We start from the raw sequence: 22,472 nt of genomic DNA on the forward strand, positions 1-22,472 counted from the left end.
ATCGAAAAGGGCAAGTGGAGAGTATGCGTCGATTACATCAAAAAGGCATGCCCTAAAGACAACTTTCCATTGCCGAGAATCGACCACTCATGGATTCAACTTCCGACAATCAGCTACTTCGGCTATAATCAAATTATGATGTACGATGATGACAAGACGAAGACCTCTTTCATCATTGAAAGAGGGACCTACTGCTACAAGGTCATGCCCTTTGGGGAAGAACGCTGGAGTAACCTACCAAAGGCTCGTGAATAAAATTTTCAAGGAGCAGATTGGCGAACCGTGAAGTCTCGTGGGCGATATCTTTGGTCAAAGCCCCTGCGGCAAACCACCTCAAAAACCTCACCGAGGCGCTTGACCGCTCCGCCAATATCGCATGAAGTGAATCCAAGTAAATGCACGTCGGTGTATCGTCTGGCCGGTTCCTAGGGTACTTAGTGACGCAACGAGGTATTGAGGTACACCCGCGCCAAATCAAAGCCATTCTTAAGATGAAGTAGCCTTCCACAGTGAAGGAAATACAAAGCCTGACGGGCAGAGCAGCGGCCCCCAATAGATTCCTATCAAAATCTATAGACAAGTGTAGACCATTCTTCAAAGTTTTGAAGAATGGGCAAAAAGACTAGTGGGACGAGGACTGCGAAGTAGCTTTCCAGAATCTAAAGAATTACCTCACTTCACCCCCCGCCTCAAAGCCGTTCCTCGTGAAGACTTGTTTGTGTACTGCAGTGTTCAACTCGGCCGTCACTCACTCTCATCCGAGAAGAACTTGGGGCCTAACATCCTGTATTCTACACTTCAAAAGCTCTCCTCAATGCAGAGACTCGCTACCCTAAGTTGGAGAAGCTTATTTTGGCCCTTGTAGTTTCCGCAAGAAAGCTGCGACCCTATTACCAAGCTCATCAAGTCATCATCATGATTGACTTTCCTTTGACATCAATCCTCCACAGCCCTGATGCTTCTCAGCAACTCATGAAGTGGGCTATAGAGCTAAGCCAATACGACCTCCTCTACCGGCCGAAGACGCAATAAAAGCCCAAGCCTTGGTAGACTTTGTTGCGAATTCACACCATCGGCGAAAAAGCGGTCGGTAAAAGAAGGAAAGTTTGGCGATAAGACCTCCATGAACGACCAACCCATAGACATGTGGCGATTCGCGTGAAGCGGGCGTCGATCCGAAATGAGCCGAGCAGCATCATCATCATCACCGGATGGAACCTGCTAGAGCAAGCTATCACGCTTGGCTTCCCACTTCAAACAACGAGGCGAGTACGAGGCATTGCTCGCTGGCTTGCGCTTGGCAAAGGAGCTATCAATCAAAAAGTTGGTCATCTACTCAGATTCCAAGCGATCACAAGTCAAGCCTCAGGAAGAATACATGGCGAAGCACCCGAGGATGATCTTGTACCTTGACAAAGTCCAAGGGTTATTGAAAGCGTTTCCCACCATCACCATCCAGCAAGTGCCCCGAGCAGAGAACGCGCACGCAGATGCACTGGCGAGCTTAGGATTAGCGTTGGATACCCAGTTCAAGCGCTCCATCCCGGTCAAGCACCTTGACCAGCCTAGCATAGAAGAGGCAGAGCAACGGACCTGATGCAGATCGATGAGGATCCTAGCTGGCAAGACCCTATCATTGACTACCTAATGAATGAAAACCTGCCCAAGGACAAGTCTGAGGCCAGAAAAATCAAGCAAAAGGATGCAAGATACTACATGAAAGGTGACATGCTTATCCGCAGATCATACTCCGGGCCTCATCTCACTTGCATCAAGTACCTGTAACGTTCAAGGTTCTCTGCAAGATACATGACGGCGAATGTGGAAATCACGCGGATCGCTTGCTTAGAACGCTCTCGCATCGGTTATTTCGGCCTACCATGTGCCAAGACTCCACGGAGTATGCTCGAAGATGTGATCGATGCCAACGCTACAAGCGGTCCACGGCTTGCACGCGAGAATACCATTCGCAGAGTAACATGACCATTCATGCGGGGCCATTGACTTGGTAGGACCTATGCCGACAGCACCGCCAATAAAGAAATGATGATCGTTGCCACTGATTACTTCACCAAATGGATCTAGGCCGAGGCTTTATCTTCTACCAAGGAAGTGGATGTTGAACGGTTCATCCGGAAGAACATCATTTGCAGATTCGGTTGCGCAATTGATAGTCACCGACAATGGTACACAGTTAGTGGGCAGGCAGATCACCGCATTCCTTGCGAAATACGGCATCAAACAACACTTGTCAACTCCTAGATACCCGCAAGGCAATGGTCAAGCAGAGGCATCCAACAAGATCGTCTTTGGATGCCTAAAGAAAAGGTGAAAGGCGGCTGGAGACCTTGTGCTTAGAAAACTTTCATCACGCACCAAGGCACAAAGAAGATGAAGCCAAACTGGGAAGGCCCCTACGTGATCACCGATCTGGGGTAGAGGAAGTTACACCCTGGACACTCTAGAAGGAAAAGAAATTTCGAGACAATGGAATGCCCACCACCTTCGGAGATACTATCCATGAAATTCTTAAACGCTTACCAGCTTGGCTCCTAGCAGGCGACGAGCCTCCCGTACTTCCATTGAAGACGAACTACTTTTGATGTTATCTTTATTGTTAATTTCCTTTATTCAATAAAGCGATTTATTCACACCAACATCAATACAAGAGCAAGCTTTTCAATGAAGTACTTTTTTGAGCATTATGTCTTACGAACATACACATGTCGGCAGCAAGCCTCATCTCCATTGCAGACAAGCTGCTCCTCGAAGCACAAACTCAATGAAGTCTTTTTCGAGCATTATGTCCCTGATATACGCTCGCAGGTGACAAGCCTCATCTCCATTGGAGACAAGCTGCTCCTCGAAGCACAAACTCAATGGAGTCTTTTTCTAGCATTATGTCCCCGACATACGCTCGCATGCGACAAGCCTCATCTCCATTACAGACAAGTTGCTCCTCGAAGCACAAACTCAATAGAGTCTTTTTCGAGCATTATGTCCCCCGACATATGCTTGCAAGCGACAAGCCTCATTTTCATTGCAGGCAAGCTGCTCCACGAAGCACAAAATGGAGTCTTTTTCGAGCAACATGTCCCCGACATATGCTTGCAGGCGACAAGCCTCACCTCCATTGAAGGCAAGCTACTCCTCAAGTACAAACTTCATGGAGTCTTTTCAAGCGTCATATCCCCGACATACGCACACAGGTGACGAGCCTTACCTCCATTGTGGGCAAGCTACTTCACGAGTACAAACTCAATGGAGTCTCTTTCAAGTGCTATGTCTCCGGACGTACACTTACAAGATACAATGAGAATTGAAGTTTGAAAGATAACTGAAAATTCCATAGCAAAGCGGCCAACCAGCCAAGTTCAACAAAAAATAGGGTGGTCAACCAAAGACCACTTATTGAAAGAAAATCACAAAGTTCAAAAATAGCAAAAACGAACTACATCTACTGGAGGACTTCAGCAGATGACTCTTAGTCAATCACATCCTCAATCGCTCGCAACAGCCTCACTCTGCTCAACCAAGCACCATCTGCTCAACGGCCTCAGCTTGCCTACTCCTTCGCATTTGCTCTAACCTAATCAGCTGCACTACTTTTGGCGTTGTCTTCCTCCATTGCAGCTTCATCCGCCACCCGCTCCAAGAGCAGCCACCTTGCCTCCGCCCGATACTGGACTGCCCAAGTCAAAGACCAATTGGCAAGTCAAAAGCCTCCTCTATTCAGGAGGCCAAGTCACAGAAAGAAGTCAAGTTGCAAGTGGATAGCCCAACAATTAATCCACACCTCCTCCACGCCACCACGTGCCATGCAGAAGCTGGGGGGCATTTGTGGAAGCAAAATATCTCACCCTAGGTCAAATAATTAGGCCAATCAATTTGGGAATTATTTGACCCAATTGGGGGTTACCTAACCTAATTGGAAGTTACTTGAATTAATTGGGAGGTTACATAATTCAAATTGGATGTATTTGATCATCGTCTTAATTAGGGATTTGGTTAAATCCCTAATCCCTAAATACACCAACCTCACCAACCACACCAACTTCACCAACCCCACCAACCTCGCCGAGGCCCCCTATAAATACTTGGCTACGCACAAGGATTGAGGTACGTTTGAATTCCTTCTGAAACTCTAGCCACCATATTCTTTCTCTCTCACACACTAGGCTCCGCCCACCACACACGGCTCCGGCTACCCGGTTTTCTTTGAAACACCCAACCTAACTTAGGCATCGGAGGGCCTTTGGCCAACACCCCCCGGGTATGGTCCTTTTACTCCGATTTGTTTTGCAGGAAGAAAGAGAAGTGGAGAAGACGAAGAAATCTTAGGCGAATATTCTAATGGGACGAAAATCGCTCCCACAAACAGTAACACGAATTGCTTCCAAAGCTCCCCTGCCTTCCAAAGCTCCCCTGTGAAACCCATTCCCAATTCTCTTCCTAACAAGGTGGAACTTTTTTTTCCTGTTTCCTTCTTGAAGTTCCTAGGGTTCAGATACCTGATTAATTGACAGTGTTCTCTCTTTTCACTTTGTTCTTTCTCCATTTCTGAATTTTGAATTATTACATGCTGTTGGGACTTTAAAAAATATATATATATATATATATATATATAAAATAAAAGTTAACACCTTCATTACTTCCATTGGTGTGCCGTTAGTCATTTTCTTTTTTAGGATGTGTTGTTGTATACATATTTATTTGGCAACAATGCAGGTAGCACCTTTGTCTCCCGGGACCAGAGTATTACCTTCATCAGTCCCATGTAAAGTAAATCTTGGTCAGTTTCCTCCTTTCCCATTTCAATTGCTTTGAACTTTTCTCTATTACTTCAGTGTCAAAATTCATCTCTTTCCAAGAAAAAAATGTGTATGAAACCTACTTTGATTGCTTCATTTTTAGTGCAACTTGTATTGAGAACGAATGGAGGTTCCTGCTGTTAAAATGTTTTTTTTTCTTCATATTTAATCGTTTTCTCTTAAATTTTGGAAACGGATCAGGAAGAAACATCCCACCTGAACTACTGATTATATTACTTGCTGGTTGCACTGTTCTGCCTGCTGACCTTAAGTAATTTCTGTATAACTCTCGGCTTCTTTCTTCCACTTCGTTGCCATTTTGCAAGAAGATGAGCGTCTGAAGGAGCTATCTAAGCTCACTGTCAAATTATTTCTTCATGCTAGTGGAAACATTGCCGCAAAGTTTCCTTATGACCAGGTGTTCCTTCTATTTGCTTAAACAATGCTCATTTACAACTTGTCAAACTCTTTTTTTGATTTATCGATTATGTTCTATCTTGCACCAGGTGCTAGTAGGTGCTGTCCCCAAGATCCCCAAATCCACATGGAATGCAAAAGAGAGGTATACCTCCCCAACTCCCTTTATCTTCGTACTTTTGGTTCATTGGTTGTGTCCTTACAAACGCTGGACATGTTGTGAGTTGGAGCCTAATCCAGATGTAATAGTGTTGAAACTGCAGGTTGTGGATGTTCCCTATATCTTCTTTGTCACCAGCAGAAAAAATTCTTCATGAAACTTCTGGTGTTAATGTTGAGGTGATAACTCTTGCTCTTTTCCAGTTTCCATTCAGGCTTTGCATGATGATTCAGTTTAAATTAATATAAATTGAGTTTCATTGTAGACACTGTTACCATTTATGTTTGAAGTTCACCAAATCTGGATTGTTTTTTAACTTCAACTCTGGTTTTTGGACAATCAATTATCAGATGCTCGATGGCCATGAGAATACGTTGCAAGTTTCAACCAGCCAGCCGCCGCGAAGCAGCCCGCAAAGCAGAAAACCATCGACTCTTACTTTAAGCGTTGCAAGAGCCAGGAAGACTCTGAAAATCAGCCCAAGTTCAAAAACCCAAGGCACTGGATGAAGGCTGTACAAAACGGTAACCTACTGGCATGGAACCAGTTTGAAATGTCGAGAGCACAATAGAAGCCAAACTAGTTGGGTTAATACAGCACCCAAGGCTCGGTTGTAAAACTCCACCATCTGGGTATATACAGCAAGAACAAGAGGAATGATATGAAAAGTTATGGCTCTGAGTTTTCAACATTCCTGTGGTCACTTTTTTGTTTATATGTGCTATTATATCTTGCCTTGGTTTAACTAAAGTTAATGTAGACATAACAGCAAATTTGTATACCGTCATTCTGCATTCATACTTAACATAGACATGATTAATGAATAGATTTGGTGAATTTCCTTTAAAATATTAATTTTTTACACAAATCTAAACTACTCTGAAGTACAAAAGAGATGATCTAAATCTGGTGAAAGGGGCGGGCACACCTGCCTTATCTAAATGGTTTAACCGATATATGCTAACAAGATTAGTTGCTCATGTTCTTAAACTTGTGAAGAAAAAAAATCAGATGTTTGACGTCAAGGAAGGAGTTTTGAAATAATAATGAAGAAACACCAGATAATTATGACTTTAGATAAATGTAATGATGATGAAACAGATTATGAAATATGGGAGTCGATTCTATTAATTTATTGGCAAACAGTACGTGAATATGAAATCCTAAACATTTAAGATGATCTCAAATCAAATTATCCTACCACATGAAATAGTTTTAAATTTGAATGTACAACTTTATTAAATTGCTTTAAAATAATTTAACTCTTTAACTTTTTTGTTGTGATTTTTTTTTTTTTGAGTTAATTTTTACTCATACCTTTGTGATTTTTTTTTCTGAACAAATTAAAATAATAAAAAAATAAAAATTCTATAAACACAATTTTATTTCACTTGAAAATGAAACATTAAATGAAAAAGATGCCATGACAAAAAGTTAAAGCAGCAGCACACAAAAAACAAAAAACAAATAAAACAAAAATGGAATTGATCTTTCTCTCTCTCCCACTAAGTACTAACTATTCGGACACGATCTCTCTCTCCCTCTCCCCAATATTAACTCTCCCACAATAAGCCGTTGGATGTCAACGGTACTATTATCTGGGCCGTTGGATCTCAAAGTTAAAAGTTCACAGGTACTACTTCCTTAATTACCACAACCGACTCTCCGAATTTCTCTCAAATTAAAAATAAAATAAAATAAAAGGAGTTTCCAGATTCAGTGAGGTGAGATGCTCAAAGTTAAAAGTTGACAGGCTCTAGTTGTTTCATTACCACATTGATTCTGTGAGTGAGATGCTCGCCAAGGAAACTTATAAATAGCAGTGACTGAGATGCTCTTTGTTCGCAACAACACTCAGAGAAATTCAGACAAAAACTTCACTTCAAACTTGAATTCTCTTCTACTCTCTCTTTTCTTGTGTTCTTTCATTATCAGCAGCATCAAGCAATGGAAGAGTCTCTTGTGCCGTTCGGTTTTCGTTTCAGGCCCTCCGATGAAGAGATTGTGGGTTCCTTTCTCTACCCGTTTTTGGTAGAGAGCAAGCCCTTCATGTCGCTATACAACAATTTCTTCCATGCCTGCAATCTCTTCGGCAACAACACAGAGCCTTCGGAGATTTGGAAAAAATACGGAGGGCCGCAACTCGTTGATACAGACTTGTACTTCATCTCCAAGCTCAAGAAGTTAACCCCCAAGCGGATGGATCGAAGGATTGGCAACGGGGGTACTTGGAGCGAAACTGAATCCTCCAAATTGGTTCATGAAAAGGTCTCTGGAAATCCCAACCCGAACCCCATTGGCCGAAAGAGAAAGTTTCGCTATGAGAATAAAGGTTCCGAGGATCACACAGGGTGGCTACTAGATGAATATAGTCTTTTCGATGGTCCCAAGAATGACTACAATCAACGTAGTTACGATTTTGATTTTGTCATTTGCCGGATGAGGAAGAACGATAGGGTCGGGATCAAGGCAACAAATCTAAAGCGTGGATCACAAGATAAAGAAGAAAAGAAGATGACCACAAACAAAAAGATGAAAAAAGATGATCAAATGGGATCAACAGAATCATCGTCTCAACAAGGCTGCTCTTCCAGTCCAATTGGTGGTGATCTTGTGGGCTTTGATCCGATTGATCTGACAATCTTTGAGGAAAATACGATGGCCGACATGGAACAACCTACTTGGTGAAGCTTGGAGCCCAAGTAATTTTGAGGATGCAGTCTCTTATGATGTTGATCCGATTGGTGAAACCCAAATTAACTTTGAGAATGAGGAAAATACGATGGCCGACATGGAACAACTACTTGGTGAAGATTGGAGCCCAAGCAACTTTGAGAATGAGGAAAATACGACGGCCAACATGGAACAACTACTCGGTGAAGCTTGGAGCCCAAGTAACTTTGAGAATGTGGTCTCTCATGATGTTGATCCGATTGGTGAAACCCAAAGTAGCCAATTGTCTAACTGGTCCCAAGCGACATTAGATCAGCTCCTGGTTGGTGTATAAGGAATTAATTCTACAAGTGATGGCTGTAGCTCTCTAATTTTCAATGTGTGCAGAGAACTGAGTATTGATGAATATATTTGTACCACGATTTTGATCGGCTTTAGTTTCTTTAATTGTGTACCTTTTTGAGTTATCAATGAACTGATTCTATTTGTCTAGTAAAGTTACTCTTAATTTGTTAATTTGACCAAATATTGCTAGCTTGTTGTAACTTAAAATTGCTCTAATTAACTTGGAATTAGCAACTCTTCCAGTCTCTTAATTCATAGAGCAGATGATATGTGATATACAATAACAGAATAAAACGTAGCAAGTGAAGTGAGTAAAAAAGATCTTTTATTTCATTCAAACTGTAAGACTTTAACCAGAAGGCTATTACTATATATTGTGATTACAATGTGCCATCAGGCAAAGATGACACTGAATTCCTCTAAATTATTCGATAAAATCATCAAACATATATGTACAATTGTTTGATTGTTTGTAGTACACATGTACAACATTCTATTCTACAGTTGGATGAAATTGGGAGAACCAGTCTGGGGTTGTCAAATCTATTACCTCAGCTCCACAAGGCCGGAGATAGCTTCTGCTGGGAGACTGATCATCGTCTGCAACTATAGCTGTCGATTGTTCCCTTGCAGGTCGGCCCAAATCCACAATCATGTCATCAGAAGATCCACAAAAATCTATATCTTTAGTTACTTCTGTGTCAAATGAGGTAGTGCCATTTGCTCTGTACAATCCTCTCCTACCACTTCACTGCATCCACATGTTTCGTTAATTATCTTGGCAGTATCATCCTCCTGATCATCTGCTGAACTTTGAACTATAAGATCTGATAATGTTTCTTCCTGTAATGTACCATCATTCATAGGTTCATCACATTCTTTTCCAGTATACCACTCATCTTCTCCTACTTCTTTACTGCATCCAATACTTCATTCATTCTATTGCCACTATCACTCTGCTGAATTATGAGTCCTGAAGTCCAATAATGTTTCTTCGGGTAGTGTACTGGAATTCATATCTTCATCACATTCCCTTTCATGACACCACTCATCTTCATTTTCCAAAAGGTCATCAGATAGTTTAGTACAGGAAGGAAGCTCATCCATGGAGCAGACTTTGACCTTCATCTGTTCTGGAAATGGTGGACAACCAGCAGAATATTTGGCAGAATCAGCAAAAATAGAAACAATATCACTTTCCATCAATAACAGGACCCCTACCATGCAGAACATTCAAAAATATAAACCTCCGATACAGAGCAATCATAGCCTTGCAACAATTGTTCAATGATGATTGTCTAACCCTCCTTCACCAATCCAATTTTATCAAGATTTATTCAGAATTAGTAGGGAAACCATAGATGCTCTCCCATGAACGCTTCCGCTTCGTTCTCCAAGCACCTTGCGCTATTTCACCATTGTGCTGTCTTATCGACGCCGTGGGTTCACTGTGAATCTGAAGAATCACCCAAATAAGCACAAACAAAGGCACAGAGTTCAAGTGGGCTCTCTTATTACTCCAAGCAGATTCAGATCGAAAATGACAAGATTGATCTTATTATTCTCAACAGATATGAATTCAATATAGGTGTGGCCTTTGTAGCGGGGGCTGCGAGATCAACAGATAAGCGAAGAATCGTCCTTCTTCTGCTTCTTCCTCCTCCGCGATTAGGGTTTCTGGGAATTCAAGGCGTATGTTATTAAAATGCTGTCAATCCATTCGACCGTTGGAGTTTAAACAATTCCGTTTTCTACGGTCAGGATCTTGCGGTGGTACTTAGGGAGTGACCAATTTTTTGCCACGTGGCCGGTTGTTTCTCGATCAACCAAAAAAAATGTTGCCACGTAAATAATCTTCAAACTGGGGGTTTGGTTCTGTTTATACTCAATGTGGCTTGGGTTCGGTTCGGTTCGGTTCTGTTCGGTTCTGTTTACAATTTGTATTTTTCTTGAAACAGCATGTAGAGACAATAAGCAGCACACCACTGTTGATGTTGTGAAATCGTTTGTGGTGAGTATGGCTGTCCCCTGTTGATTTTGTTCTGTACGTCTTCTTGTTTTATAAGCTGTTTCACACAAGGAGGAGTACCATGTAAGATGCTGTCTTTGATTCTCATGTTGCTACTACTAAGAAGTTGGGGAAATTGTCTAATTGTTTCAGGACCTTAATTCTGATGGTGTGTGTGTGATCGTGTTGATGTCGATAATGAAGTCTCTACTCATGAGCTCATCCTTCTAGTTGAAAATGATGGGGACATCACGTGAGGAATCATCCCAGCAAATGAAGATGATATTATGCTGCCAAACTATTTGGCTCCATACGGCTAGCAAGAAGCAACATTTGAAAAGAAGAAATATATTTGGTTCCATAAGGAAACAGAAGACAATATCAAGAAGCAGAAGAAGATTCCCATAGGATCCTTTCAAGGAATCCAAAATGAAGAATAGCTAAATAAGGGCATTCTTCTAAAATTCTTTACTATTGTATCATCTTCCTTATTTTGCTCTGCATGTTTTTCTTGCAAAAAAGAAAGTTGTTGTTTTGCTCTTTTATAATCATAATTATATGCTAAAAACTCTTGCTCATCAGTTGTGTTGATTGACTTTCGTCCTCAAGGTACTTGACTGGTATAATCATATTATTAAGGAGCTAAACTAAAGCTCTGATACCATTATTTCAGCGGGGTCTCGGTCAATGTTTCTAAAAGCCAAAATAACAACCAAATACCTTGCCTAGAACATGGAACTACAAAGATGCCAACTTAAAGGGCTATGGAGCAGAACTCAGAGATCCTATGAACTCAAAGGTTCCCTCACAGACACCAATTATTGTTATGGCAAATATCAAACATGACCAAGTGCTCAAACAAAGTATTGATCGTCAGTTTAGCAAGATAATAACATAATTATAAAAGTGTTTCCCTGTTTTGGACAAGAAGTCTACTAAGAAAACCAGAAATAAAAGATAAAAAAGTCTTACTTTGCATTTGCTGGAATTGCTATTCATTGGATATTAATCTGTTGTTGGTGGTATTTAACAATGCTTGAAGTATATGGAGAATAAGAGAGAGTATATGAACAAAGGAGTTTTATTAAAACTGAAAGAGGAAGTACTAAGATTTTTTCTTCTCTATTGTACTTCTCTTCTTCGGAGCTGCAAGCTATATACATTACTTCACCGACTCCATTCTTTTCTGCTAAGTATGAGAAAGGATAAGGATGAGAAAGAGAAGCCTCATTCCCACTATCTTTTTTCTCTCCATCTCTCTATCTCTCTCTATCTGAACACTCCACGCATATTTCATATGTGCTTCACATGCTTTCTTACACTTATGCAGACATAGATACAAAGAATTCACATGCAATATAATAAGCCAAATTACACCTCCTGGATCTTCACATGTTGCTGTGCTTTGTTTTTCTAAAAGTTGCTAACAAACAAAATGGCTGAAAAAATATTGATGGCTCTGTCTGGTTTGGTGAGTCTTTGCATGTCTTTGGTATTAAAGCTGAGGAGTTTTCCTGTCCTTTGTGGAAAGATTTTGGCTTTTCACTAAAGTCCATTTTTTATTGTTGCTAAAGCTGAAATTTCATGGTTGCAGTGATGTTGAACAGTTACTTACCTCTACTAAGAGAGTTCATTCCATGTGCTGCATCGTAGATTGAATCAGATTTATCTGCTAACAGCTCCGAACAAGGTTGTTTTTTACATGTAAATGAATGATTAGTGGTCTTGGGTGCTATCACCCATTAATATTGAGCAAAGGTGGAAGATTAGGATTCTTAATAGCATATTGTCCTTGGTCGGCACTTGCAGCTGCTTCATATGCTCGTTTTTTCTTATTTCTTTAAAAGAAATAATACAGTCGAGCCGCTGCACTCAATTTTTTGAATTATTTTAAAAGAAATAGTATAGCCCCACATGTACGTACATATTTTTATTTTTATTTTTTATGTTTAATACACTTTTTTTTTTATTTATAAAATTTTCGGTACTACATAAAAACTTAATGAATTATACACAAAATTCTCACATATTATTAATATATATGAAATTTTTTTTAATATTATATAGAGGCCGAACTTTTAAGTTGTAATTTGCCGAATAAAACACATACATATTTTATTCTTATAGTCGCATGGCTATTCCAAATTAATATCTATAAAGTATAAACTAATGCAACTAAGAGGTCTTATGGAGTTTCACTAAAACACCCAAAATGGGGGTTGAAATTATAAAAAAACCCAAGCACTATTTAAACATATAAATACACCCAAAACCCATCATTACACACACTCAAAACCCATTTATAAACACACCCAAAAAGTTGACTTTATGGTTGATTTTGGGTGTGTTTCTATGTTTAAATAGTACTTTGGTTTTTTTAGTCTAGGATTGGGTTTATTTATAAATTTGTATTCTTAATTTTTGTTTTATTAAATAGTATAGCCGACCGGCTATACAATTGATTTTTTTGCGTATAGCCGCACGGCTATATTTTCTGTTTTCAATTCTTTTAAAGAAATAATATAGCCGCCGGGCTATACCCGGTCCTTCTAATTTTATTTATAAAAGAAATAGTATAGCCGAGCTGCTATACTTGGTTTTTTTATTTGTTAAAAAGAAATAGTATAGCCTATACGTATTTTTTAGAAACAGTGGCTATACTCATATTGAAAATGTACGTACATATTTTTATGTTTACACGTATTTTTTAATAAAATTTTCAATAATACACAAAAACTTCACAAATTATACACAAAATCTCACATATTATTGAATACAAATAATATATACAGAAAAATTTAAATATATTATACTAAAATTTTATATACTAGCTGAACTTGTAAGTTGTAATTTGCCGAATAAAAGATGTACGTATTTTATTCTTATAGCCGTGTGGCTATACCAAATTAATATTTATAAAGTATAAACTAATGCAACTAAGTGGGTCCTATTTCTGCCGCGGCTATACTCGGTTTGTTCTTATTTATTTAAAAGAAATAGAATAACCACGTGGCTATACTCGTATTGCCGCGAGGCTAACACATTCATATAGTTTTTTTTTTATGTTTAATACAAGTAGTTTTTATTAAATTTTCAATAATACACAAACACTTCACGAATTATACACAAAATTCTCACATATTTCTTAATAGAAATAATATATATGAAAGTTTTTTATTATATTATATTAAAATATTATATAGTGGCTGAACTTTTAAGTTGTAATTTGCCAAATAAACGTTATAGCCGCTCGGCTATACCATAATATGTATAAAGTGCAAACTAATGCAACTAGGAGGGTCTTATTTCTTAATTTTGTTTAATTACATAGTATAGCCGCCCGGCTAGACTTTTCAATTTTTCTGAAAGAAATAGCTATACTCGCTATTTTCAATTTCTTAATAAAGAAATATTATAGCCGCCCGGCTATACTCGGGTTTTTGAATTGTTTTAGAAAGGACTGTAGCCGCACTGCTATAATCATAAACATAACATACATATTTTTCATGTTTAATACACACATTTTTTTTAATAAAATTTTGAACTTCACAAATTATACACAAAATTCTCACATATTATTGAATACAAATAATATATACCAAAAAAATTAGATATTTTATATTAAAATTTTATATAATTGCTGAACTTTTGAGTTGTAATTTGCCGAATAAAACACATACGTATTTTCATATATTAATTTCAGCCTTTTCATTAATATCTCCACGTACCACCCAAATTCATTTAAGATATTAATAAACAATCATGTCTACAATATTAATTTATCATAAGTATTGTATTATATGTGAACTACATAAGTAACGCCCTGGCAAACAATTTTTGAGTAATTCAAAATTTCTCTCTTAAGCCAAATAGGAAATGTGAAAACATCAGCAAAATAATGGGTGGTAATTAACAGCATGATTTGGAAATGTTGTCTAGTAACTCCTGCCCCAGTAAGTCCACTTCTTTGCTGGCTTTCCGGAGGCAAAGCAAAGTGTCCCTGCACACAAGTTGCATTATTAATTTCCGAACACTATGGCAATACTTTGCAGCGATGCACAACACTAACGAGACAACTGCCGTCATGAAATTGCAAACATGTTACGAAGGTTTGGAAGCACATGAAACAAGAAATGTACCTTCAGGAAGTTCAGGCTGCTCGAATGGGGTGCAGAGTGACTTGGCTGCTCCAATTTCACCCTTCGTTCGTTTTTTCACATCCTCCTCTACTTCCTGAAAAATATGAAATAAAAGGCAAAAAAGGAGGGGGAAAATAGATGACAGCAGGATTAAAAGGTTTGTAGAAACGAACATGAACAGGACCACAAATAAGAAGACAGGTAAAATTACTAATGATTACAAATCAAACAAAAATGAGGACACATTATCTAACCAGACCTAGTTGTCAAGCTCAACACAAAGAAAACTAATAGGTTCAAGTTTCTAGAATTAGTACTGAAAGTAAACAACCTGTAAATACCCAATAGTCAAGGCTAAGCTCTTTTTGAAAAATAAAAAACATTTGGTCGAAAGAGTAAGCTGATATAAAGAGAATCCATTAGTAAATAAAGAGAAACCATTAGTAAAAAATTTAAATGAGAAATCGATACAAATCTTGTGATAACTGTAAGATTATAACAGAAAAGATAAATATCAACAATTTTCTGGAAAGGAAAAGCTGAGCTATGCAAACCAAAGGAGAAACTGCATTAAGAGCCACATGCTAGATCATAATAGAGTTGACAAGGATTACCATACCATTTCGTCACACCAAGGAGCCAAGATCATTTTCTTTTGGTTTAGAGCTTCCATAAATTCATCCCATGTCTTTGCAACCCTGATAGAAGCATCTCGCTTTTGTTTTGCCACATCAAACAGATTTTCCTGAATTCTATCTAAGATATCTTTTACTTGCTCAACCAAATTGCTCACAGGAATGTCCAGTTTATCTGAATTGTCACGGCGGGCCAGGCGTACCTAAAAACCAAATGAACATTATTTGATCCTGTCAGATAATCAACAATTAATAGAAACTGCAAGGTTATGAACCACAATTTTCACACCAGCATCTTAATAATTGCATATCTTTTAAACTTATCAGACTATTCATGTCTTTGGCACCTCAATCTTCCAGGGTGAATCCTGAGGCATCAAACCTTGGCTCCAGTTTTAAGCCATACATGATAGGGAACAGGGTAGCTATTGTTATTTTGCCCAAGCAGCAGACAAGTCCTGGCCTAAATATTACCAGGATAAAGATGCATCTAACCATATTTTATATGACATGTCAAACTTGAATGTACGAGACTCAGTAAAAAAACCAGATAATGCCACATCTATCTGACCTGGCATTACCGGCTTACATTTCATGATCAGACCCAGAAATAAAACTATGAGATCTGTTACAGGCTTACTCAATAGCAGACAAAGAACAAAAGAAAATATGAGCAACTAAATTTAAAATGAAAAATAAAATTGTGAGAGCAGCCTCACTTGTTTTTTTTCCAAATCCCTTGGTCCAATTTCAATCCTTAGAGGAACACCTTTCATTTCCCAATGTGAATACTTCCAACCTGGACCATAGTTGTCTCTTAAATCTGCCTCAACACGAAATCCTGCTTCGGTCAAGGTATCCACAGTTCTCAAGCAAGCTTCAAACATTTCTTTTGTATTAGTATCCTTGTAAGGCACTGGAACCACAATAACCTGGGTAGCTGCCACTTTAGGTGGCAATACCAAGCCTTTGTCATCTCCGTGAACCATCACCATCACTCCAATCTGAACATAATAATAATAACAATTGATAAGATCACTAACGAAAAAACAGCAAAGTTATCGGTGAAAGAAAGAATTGCATTTTGGTGGTGGGAATAGTAGTACTATCTCTAGGCAATTCAGCAGATGATGGAATGACATTATAAGTGATGCATAACAAGAATATTACAGATTTTCTTATAAAATGTAAACCAAGTTTTATATAGCATCAACTAAGTCCAGTAATGTAGGATTGAATCTAAACAGAAAATAGATGGCCAATTACAGAAACCTTACACTGTACCCAGTAAAATACAATGGAGTAATCTAACTTCCATGCTAGACTAGACAAATTTTCTATACTCCATGGACCTCCATCAAAACTTGCCCATAGTTCATTCATCCTTTATTCTTCAATAGATGCTAATAGTGTGGCATTCGGATTTCACATTGAAGCACCAAAACTAAACAAATTGTGAAACAACTTCATATGGAACTGTCACAAAGGGCAATTACACCATGCTACACAGACATGAAATTGTCCGTAAACTAAATTTTATGCCTGAGCACATATATATATATATATATATATATGCTCCATAGTTCGGGTCTTACATCAATGTCAAATTAGGTGAAATTAAATATAGATATTGATGTGTTGATGAGAGGTGACCAAAAAATTTATTTGATGCATGCCAACAGTGATTAATGTCCAAACAAAGAAAAGAAATTTGTTATTGTATAGAATAACAATATTCCCAAGAGCTTTAATGCAGGAAAGAAAAGAAAGCAAAGTTACCGTTCGAGTGCTATATGCCCAAGAGTTTTGCCAAACCATGGCCTTTCCACCCTTCTCATTTTCAAACTCTATGCCAAACATTTTAGCAAAATTTTGACCCAAACAATGCGAGGTAGCACCTTGTACACCACGGCCAGTATTTGGAATAAAAGCCTGCAAGCATGAATTAATATATTCAAGCTCACCATAGAAGAGGCATAAGAGGTATGCTCAAAAAATTATGGATAAAGAAAATATCAATTACCTCCACACTTGTAGTGTAAAGGCCGCCAGCAAATTTCTCAAGCTCACTCTTCTTTCCCTTCACAACTGGAATTGCCAAATATTCCTCATATATCCTTCTGTATAATTCCAATATCTCAAGAACCTACAATCAAGATGAATAATCAAAAACTAACCTTCAAAAAAAGATCTTCAGCACAGTAGAAATGCAACTAACTCTTTATCCTAAAGAAAGTGGGATTGGCGATATGGGCATTGAAAGGGGAAACAGAAATTTGAGTGACTCCTTACCTCTTCATCTGCCTCTGCCTGTGTTGCAAAAGCTGTATGGCCTTCTTGCCAAAGAAACTCCCGACTCCTGAAATCATATGGATACATACAAATTTGAGGCAAAACCAAATTTAACATACTTGTCAAAAAGAGAGGTCAATAAAATGGTCCTATGACATAGAGGACAATTAGCAACCCTGACTAAAGATGCAACAAAACATCAAGTAAGAACTAAACAACTTTAAATCTATGAGAACATATCGGAAGGAATAAAAAGGGTTAACTCATCTTGTCACTATCAATGCTACAAAACTAGTATATACAACACCAAAAGCAGGAAGACAATGGAACTACCTGATAAATGGAGTAGGATTGCTGAACTCCCATCGAACAACATTACACCATTGATTTAGCTTCAAAGGTAAGTCACGGTGTCCTCTGATCCACTTAGAGAAATAAGGATACATAACAGTCTCACTTGTTGGACGTATTGCTATTGGCACTTCCAATTCAGATTTTCCAGACTTTGTGACCCAAGCAACCTACTTAAGAAATAAAAGAATGAAAAAAGAGGTAGCATAAAACAAATAACATATACACATACTAAGGGGTGACTGGTGCATAACACGACAGGCACAAATTGTCACAAAGTGACAAGTAAAAGTACATGTTTTTCATTATACAAAAAAACTCTATGAGTTAAAAACACCACGGCAAAAAAATTATAATTGCATGCTAGATACTAAAATAGAAGGCATGCCAAGGAGAGGAGAGAGTGAAATATAAAATAATATAAATAATAATCAACAACCAACTGAGCGAGTGCTTAGATGTGTATGTGCCTGTGTACGTGTACGTGTGTAACACAATAAATAAAGTCACTTAAACCATCATAGCAATAAAGTGTTATTTCTCACCTCTGGAGCAAAACCCTCTACATGATCCTTCTCTTTTTCCAGAACACCCGGGGAGACAAACAAAGGGAAATAGGTATTTTTCACCTTCATTTTCTTTATTTCTGCATCGAAGAATGCCTACAAATTAAGGAGTTGGACGTGAGCAATTTTGCTGGAATTATCATATCAATTTGCTAAAAGAACAGAGAAAATATGCAAGCATAAACTATGAAACTATTACATTGAAATCTGTTAAGTAGAGTTCATAGCTTTGATAGGTGCATATATAACAAGGTTGACATCCTCAATCATATAAGTGCAAGATGAGATTATCTAAACTCAAGACAAGAGGGGGTATATTAAAAAGTACTACCAGGTTTAATATTGTTAAAAAGAATTCAGGCAAAATAGTCATCAACTGACAGGGAAAGATGACATCAATTGATACCATGCTAAAATGTCAAATTTAAATTGAAGTCTTAAGAACTATACAGGGAACATGTAATCAATATGCTGGAACCAGATGGTTGTTTCTAATAGCAAAGAAGAAACATTGACAACATGAAATTGAATAACTAAATAAGAAAAGGAAAGCTTACTTGCATCGTCTCCCATATTGACATCGTCCATGGCCTTAAAATATAACAACCAGAGATATCATAGTATTCAATCATCTCACTATGAACAACAACCTACATGGAATAAACAAGAGCCCATATATTACTTAGTGAAAGAAACTGCTGAACATAAACCAGAAAAGATAAAGACAGATACCTCAGAATACCACTCTCCAAAATTCTCATCCTTCTTCTTGGAAAGACCCAGGCCAGTTTCTTTCTTCACCTCCTTCTTTTTCCCTCCTAAAAATTAGAAAGAAATTCAAAGGTAAGCTAACAGCAACAAGAAAATCAAAGAAGAATCAGAAAATTGAGGGACAGGAGAGCAGAGCTCACCACCCTTGGTATTGGTGTTAGACTTCTTAGCACCGGCATCGGCCATGTTTGGATGTTTTCAACCTATATTAGACCACATACACCACAAAAATGACTATTATAACAATGGGCAGTACTATTAAACCATAAATTTACAAACAATGACAATTTTATCTATCACTCACAATTAGGCTCATACTCAGTTCTTTGTGCTAAAGAAACCCACAAAATCTAACATTTAAAGCAGACCCAGAAGAAAACAAAAGCCAACAGGGAAACCCAGACTCCATTTTGGAATAATTCGAGCTCGAAATCGAGAATGAAAAAAATGCAGAAGAAAATAGTAGAAGAACGGAATGAGAGAAAATAAACCCAGAAACATGAGAGCAAACAATCTGGGAAGGCTGAGTCTCTTACCAAAATTGAATCTTGTTGGTCGCGTTTGCGGCTCGCAGTTTTGGCTTCTCTCTTCTTCTCGCTCCTTAGCCTCTTCTTGTGAGAATAAAGAAAGAAAGAAGACAGCAGACTGGGAAGACTTAGTGGTAGTAGAGTAGGCTTGCCCTAAATGAAACTGCAAATAAATGAAGAATTTGTCCTGAGACCCTTGTGGGCTTCACCCCAGCCCAAACAAGCAACAAGCTTGGCCCCAAAGCTACCCAATTGACCAGTTTTCCTTCTTTTTTTTGTTTTTGTTTTTTTTTCTTTACCGGATAAGCTTGGCTCCCGATGTAGGATATAGGTGAATTAAGTATTTAGGTAATTTAGCGGAAGCGAAAACAATGATAAAACAGAAAGTAGATGATACGAATCTCTTGGCTTTACTCTAAAATAAAAATAAAAATAAACTTTTCTCAATATCTCAACAACTAAACTGAATTTTAAAGAAAGACATGGGATATATAGCAAACTAAAGCATAGAGACAATAGGATAAAAATCCCTTGCTAAAAGATATGTTGTGTACCATGTACACATTAGGTATACCAAAATAAAACACAAAAGATGTGTTATTTTAATCAACATGGTCCAGGAGTGTAATTAATAAAATTCAAAGGGCAGAAAGAAAATGGTGCTGAATGATCTAAGAATTTTCATTATAAAAAGACGCAGATCGTTGAACTTGGAACATTCATAACACATGCAGTCATTGGAAGCAATCCGCGTTGAATGTCAACAAGAGAAATCATCTTTCTTAGTTTAACCCCGCGTGCAAATTAGCTGTATGATTCTCTTATTTTTATCCTTCTCTTTGACTAGAAAGTTAGCTGCATGATCTGCAATGGAAATTGGCCATTACACTTGGTGTCATGCAAATTGCAGTAATTGGAAAACATGTAGAGAGATGATGACAAAGTATAATATGTACTTACATTTATGCTAGTTTAAAAAACTAGGACTTTATAGGCATGCCAATACAAACTTAAGTCATAAGACATACAATGCTACACAAAATTCAAACAAATTCAATGTCAGATCCCTTCATTTGCAGGCTGATCTAAGCTGCAGGAACAAACCCCAAATCCTTATTGTCTTCCCCAATTAAATTAGCTACAATGAGGCTCACATCTCCCAGGCCAACTCCAATGTACAAAGGATTGGTTGGAATCCTAACCGAATCATCTGTTCCTTCGGATTGAATCCCACCTACGGTGTTCGAAACCCTAATGTTAGGACCATTTTTGCATTTTCCCATACACTTGCACCCAACAACAGTTCCTTCAACACCCATCACCCTCTCAAACTCTTCCAGCAATGCGCCACCTCCTGATTTCTTGCACTTGTTGCCCATGCACACCTCAATCTTCAGGGCAGATGCTCCCATAACTGAGCTACTAAGAGCATCATTATGGCCAATACTACCACTACTGCTGACACAACTTGAACTAGTTCCTGAGCAGCATTCTGCTTCCTGATTCTGTGAAATGCTAAATTCAGTGACATTTTCTACTTTGGTGTTCTCTTGGTGGGTGGCTATGGCTAATGAACTTGGTAGGGTCAACACCGCCCCTTCTTGATGATTAAATGGCTGCAAACTGTCTAGTATTGGTTTCGCAGGGGCTTCACTTCTCAGGTGGTTCATGTCAACCAACTCCCCACATTCACTTTCACTTGATTCAGATGATGATGAAGAAGATGATTCACTGTCAACCATGTTTTTCATCCGTTCAGCTTTAAGCATGGCCTTCTCTTCTTTCCTCTTTCTCTTTAATTCCTTCTCCTCTGCTCTTAGCTGCTCCAATTGTTTTAGTAATAATGCCTCTGCACCTTCCTGCATACACAGCAAATTTACACATTTAATATCCATGATTTCAAATAATAATCAACACCCAAAATCCAATTTTCAAGGAAATCAAAACATATCTACCCCGATTCTTATAAACACACACACAAAATACAGAATTTTATCCTGCATATCACCAGCCCAAGTACATAATAATAGATTTGGTCCAAACTATGTTAGTTCTCAAATTCAAATGGGAACCAAAAAAGCCTACCATTAAAATGTAAAATTGAAAAATTGAAGACAGAAAGATGAATTTTTAACCATAGAAACCACTTATCACCAAGAACAGAGATGAGGTGAAGTTAATCAGAAACACACCGAGATCAGCTTCCCCTGAAATTGAGCGACTAAACCCTCCTGAGAATCTAACGGTCCAAAACCCATCTGAGAAGACGCGGACAAGTCCTTGGACAACCCTTTGAGCAACTTCAGCTTCTTCTTGATCTCCTTCTCCTTCTTACAACCACATCTGGGACCCACGTGATAATACTGCACATGCCTGTCATCACAAAATCCATAATTCGATTGCCCACGAAACCTTCTAGTTCTCAAAGACACTCCAAAATCTCTACGACCCTGAACCCGAAACTCTCCATGAAACGACGCCGTGGAAGACCGAGTGGTATCGATTCCAGCGCCGGAAAAGCAAGGTACTTGCCGGGAAACGACGCCAGAAACTTCCATGGCTTTTTGTAAACTAGACGCTGAAACTTGGAAACTCTAAACCCTATACCCACAAAACGCGCGAATAGCAATGATCGTCGTCTCAAATCCTAAAGATCGAAGCTTTTTTTATCTGCGTATCTTCCTTTCCTTGCATTACAGGGGCAGAGAGAGATGAAGGAAGCTAGAAGGTGGCTGGATAAATGATTGAACACGCGGGCGTTTTAGATTGGCGGGTAG

General features: G+C 38.4%; 3 protein-coding genes and 1 pseudogene across 3 annotated transcripts; 1 reads left to right on the top strand and 3 right to left on the bottom strand.

The window, feature by feature from the left end:
- Positions 1-1,809: 1,809 nt before the first annotated feature.
- CHR18 (chromatin remodeling factor18) lies at positions 1,810-6,172 on the top strand. Its single transcript, XM_089044544.1, has 7 exons — positions 1,810-1,974; positions 4,242-4,460; positions 4,729-4,792; positions 5,141-5,229; positions 5,318-5,373; positions 5,492-5,567; positions 5,739-6,172. Exons 1-7 carry the CDS (start codon positions 1,810-1,812, stop codon positions 5,895-5,897), a joined length of 828 nt encoding a protein of 275 aa, XP_088900670.1. The 3' UTR covers positions 5,898-6,172.
- Positions 6,173-8,714: 2,542 nt separating this feature from the next.
- On the bottom strand, positions 8,715-9,609 carry LOC148920110 (uncharacterized; annotated as a pseudogene).
- Positions 9,610-14,097: 4,488 nt separating this feature from the next.
- Positions 14,098-19,870, bottom strand: LOC103323395 (Class II aaRS and biotin synthetases superfamily protein). Its single transcript, XM_008225393.2, has 13 exons — positions 19,705-19,870; positions 19,309-19,371; positions 19,130-19,215; positions 18,955-19,047; positions 18,377-18,493; positions 17,814-18,001; positions 17,481-17,547; positions 17,212-17,334; positions 16,968-17,120; positions 15,908-16,192; positions 15,173-15,391; positions 14,554-14,647; positions 14,098-14,414 (listed from the first exon to the last, which is right to left on the bottom strand). The coding sequence occupies exons 2-13, from the start codon at positions 19,352-19,354 to the stop codon at positions 14,350-14,352; spliced, it is 1,536 nt and encodes a 511-aa protein (XP_008223615.2). The 5' UTR covers positions 19,355-19,371; positions 19,705-19,870; the 3' UTR covers positions 14,098-14,349.
- A 758-nt stretch (positions 19,871-20,628) lies between these two features.
- DGAT3 (diacylglycerol acyltransferase) lies at positions 20,629-22,388 on the bottom strand. Its single transcript, XM_008225394.3, has 2 exons — positions 21,888-22,388; positions 20,629-21,554 (listed from the first exon to the last, which is right to left on the bottom strand). Exons 1-2 carry the CDS (start codon positions 22,251-22,253, stop codon positions 20,781-20,783), a joined length of 1,140 nt encoding a protein of 379 aa, XP_008223616.2. The 5' UTR covers positions 22,254-22,388; the 3' UTR covers positions 20,629-20,780.
- Between the last annotated feature and the right edge of the window lie 84 nt (positions 22,389-22,472).

Source organism: Prunus mume, linkage group LG2 (assembly GCF_029339155.1).
Source record: "Prunus mume cultivar Tortuosa linkage group LG2, ASM2933915v1, whole genome shotgun sequence".
NCBI lineage: Eukaryota > Viridiplantae > Streptophyta > Magnoliopsida > Rosales > Rosaceae > Prunus > Prunus mume.

What these genes read in the sequence shown, in the direction of transcription:
- LOC103323395 (XM_008225393.2), bottom strand. Translation starts at nt 19,354, where the DNA reads ATGGCCGATGCCGGTGCTAAGAAGTCTAACACCAATACCAAGGGTG. An exon ending in AATCCTACTCCATTTATCAG is followed by an intron (nt 17,548 to 17,813) that starts GTAGTTCCATTG and finishes ATATGATTTCAG; the next exon opens with GAGTCGGGAGTTTCTTTGGC. An exon ending in GCAGCCTGAACTTCCTGAAG is followed by an intron (nt 14,415 to 14,553) that starts GTACATTTCTTG and finishes ACTTGTGTGCAG; the next exon opens with GGACACTTTGCTTTGCCTCC.
- DGAT3 (XM_008225394.3), bottom strand. Translation starts at nt 22,253, where the DNA reads ATGGAAGTTTCTGGCGTCGTTTCCCGGCAAGTACCTTGCTTTTCCGGC. An exon ending in TTCAGGGGAAGCTGATCTCG is followed by an intron (nt 21,555 to 21,887) that starts GTGTGTTTCTGA and finishes CTGTGTATGCAG; the next exon opens with GAAGGTGCAGAGGCATTATT.
- CHR18 (XM_089044544.1), top strand. Translation starts at nt 1,810, where the DNA reads ATGACGGCGAATGTGGAAATCACGCGGATCGCTTGCTTAGAACGCTCT. An exon ending in CCCATGTAAAGTAAATCTTG is followed by an intron (nt 4,793 to 5,140) that starts GTCAGTTTCCTC and finishes TTTTGCAAGAAG; the next exon opens with ATGAGCGTCTGAAGGAGCTA. An exon ending in CTTCTGGTGTTAATGTTGAG is followed by an intron (nt 5,568 to 5,738) that starts GTGATAACTCTT and finishes ATCAATTATCAG; the next exon opens with ATGCTCGATGGCCATGAGAA.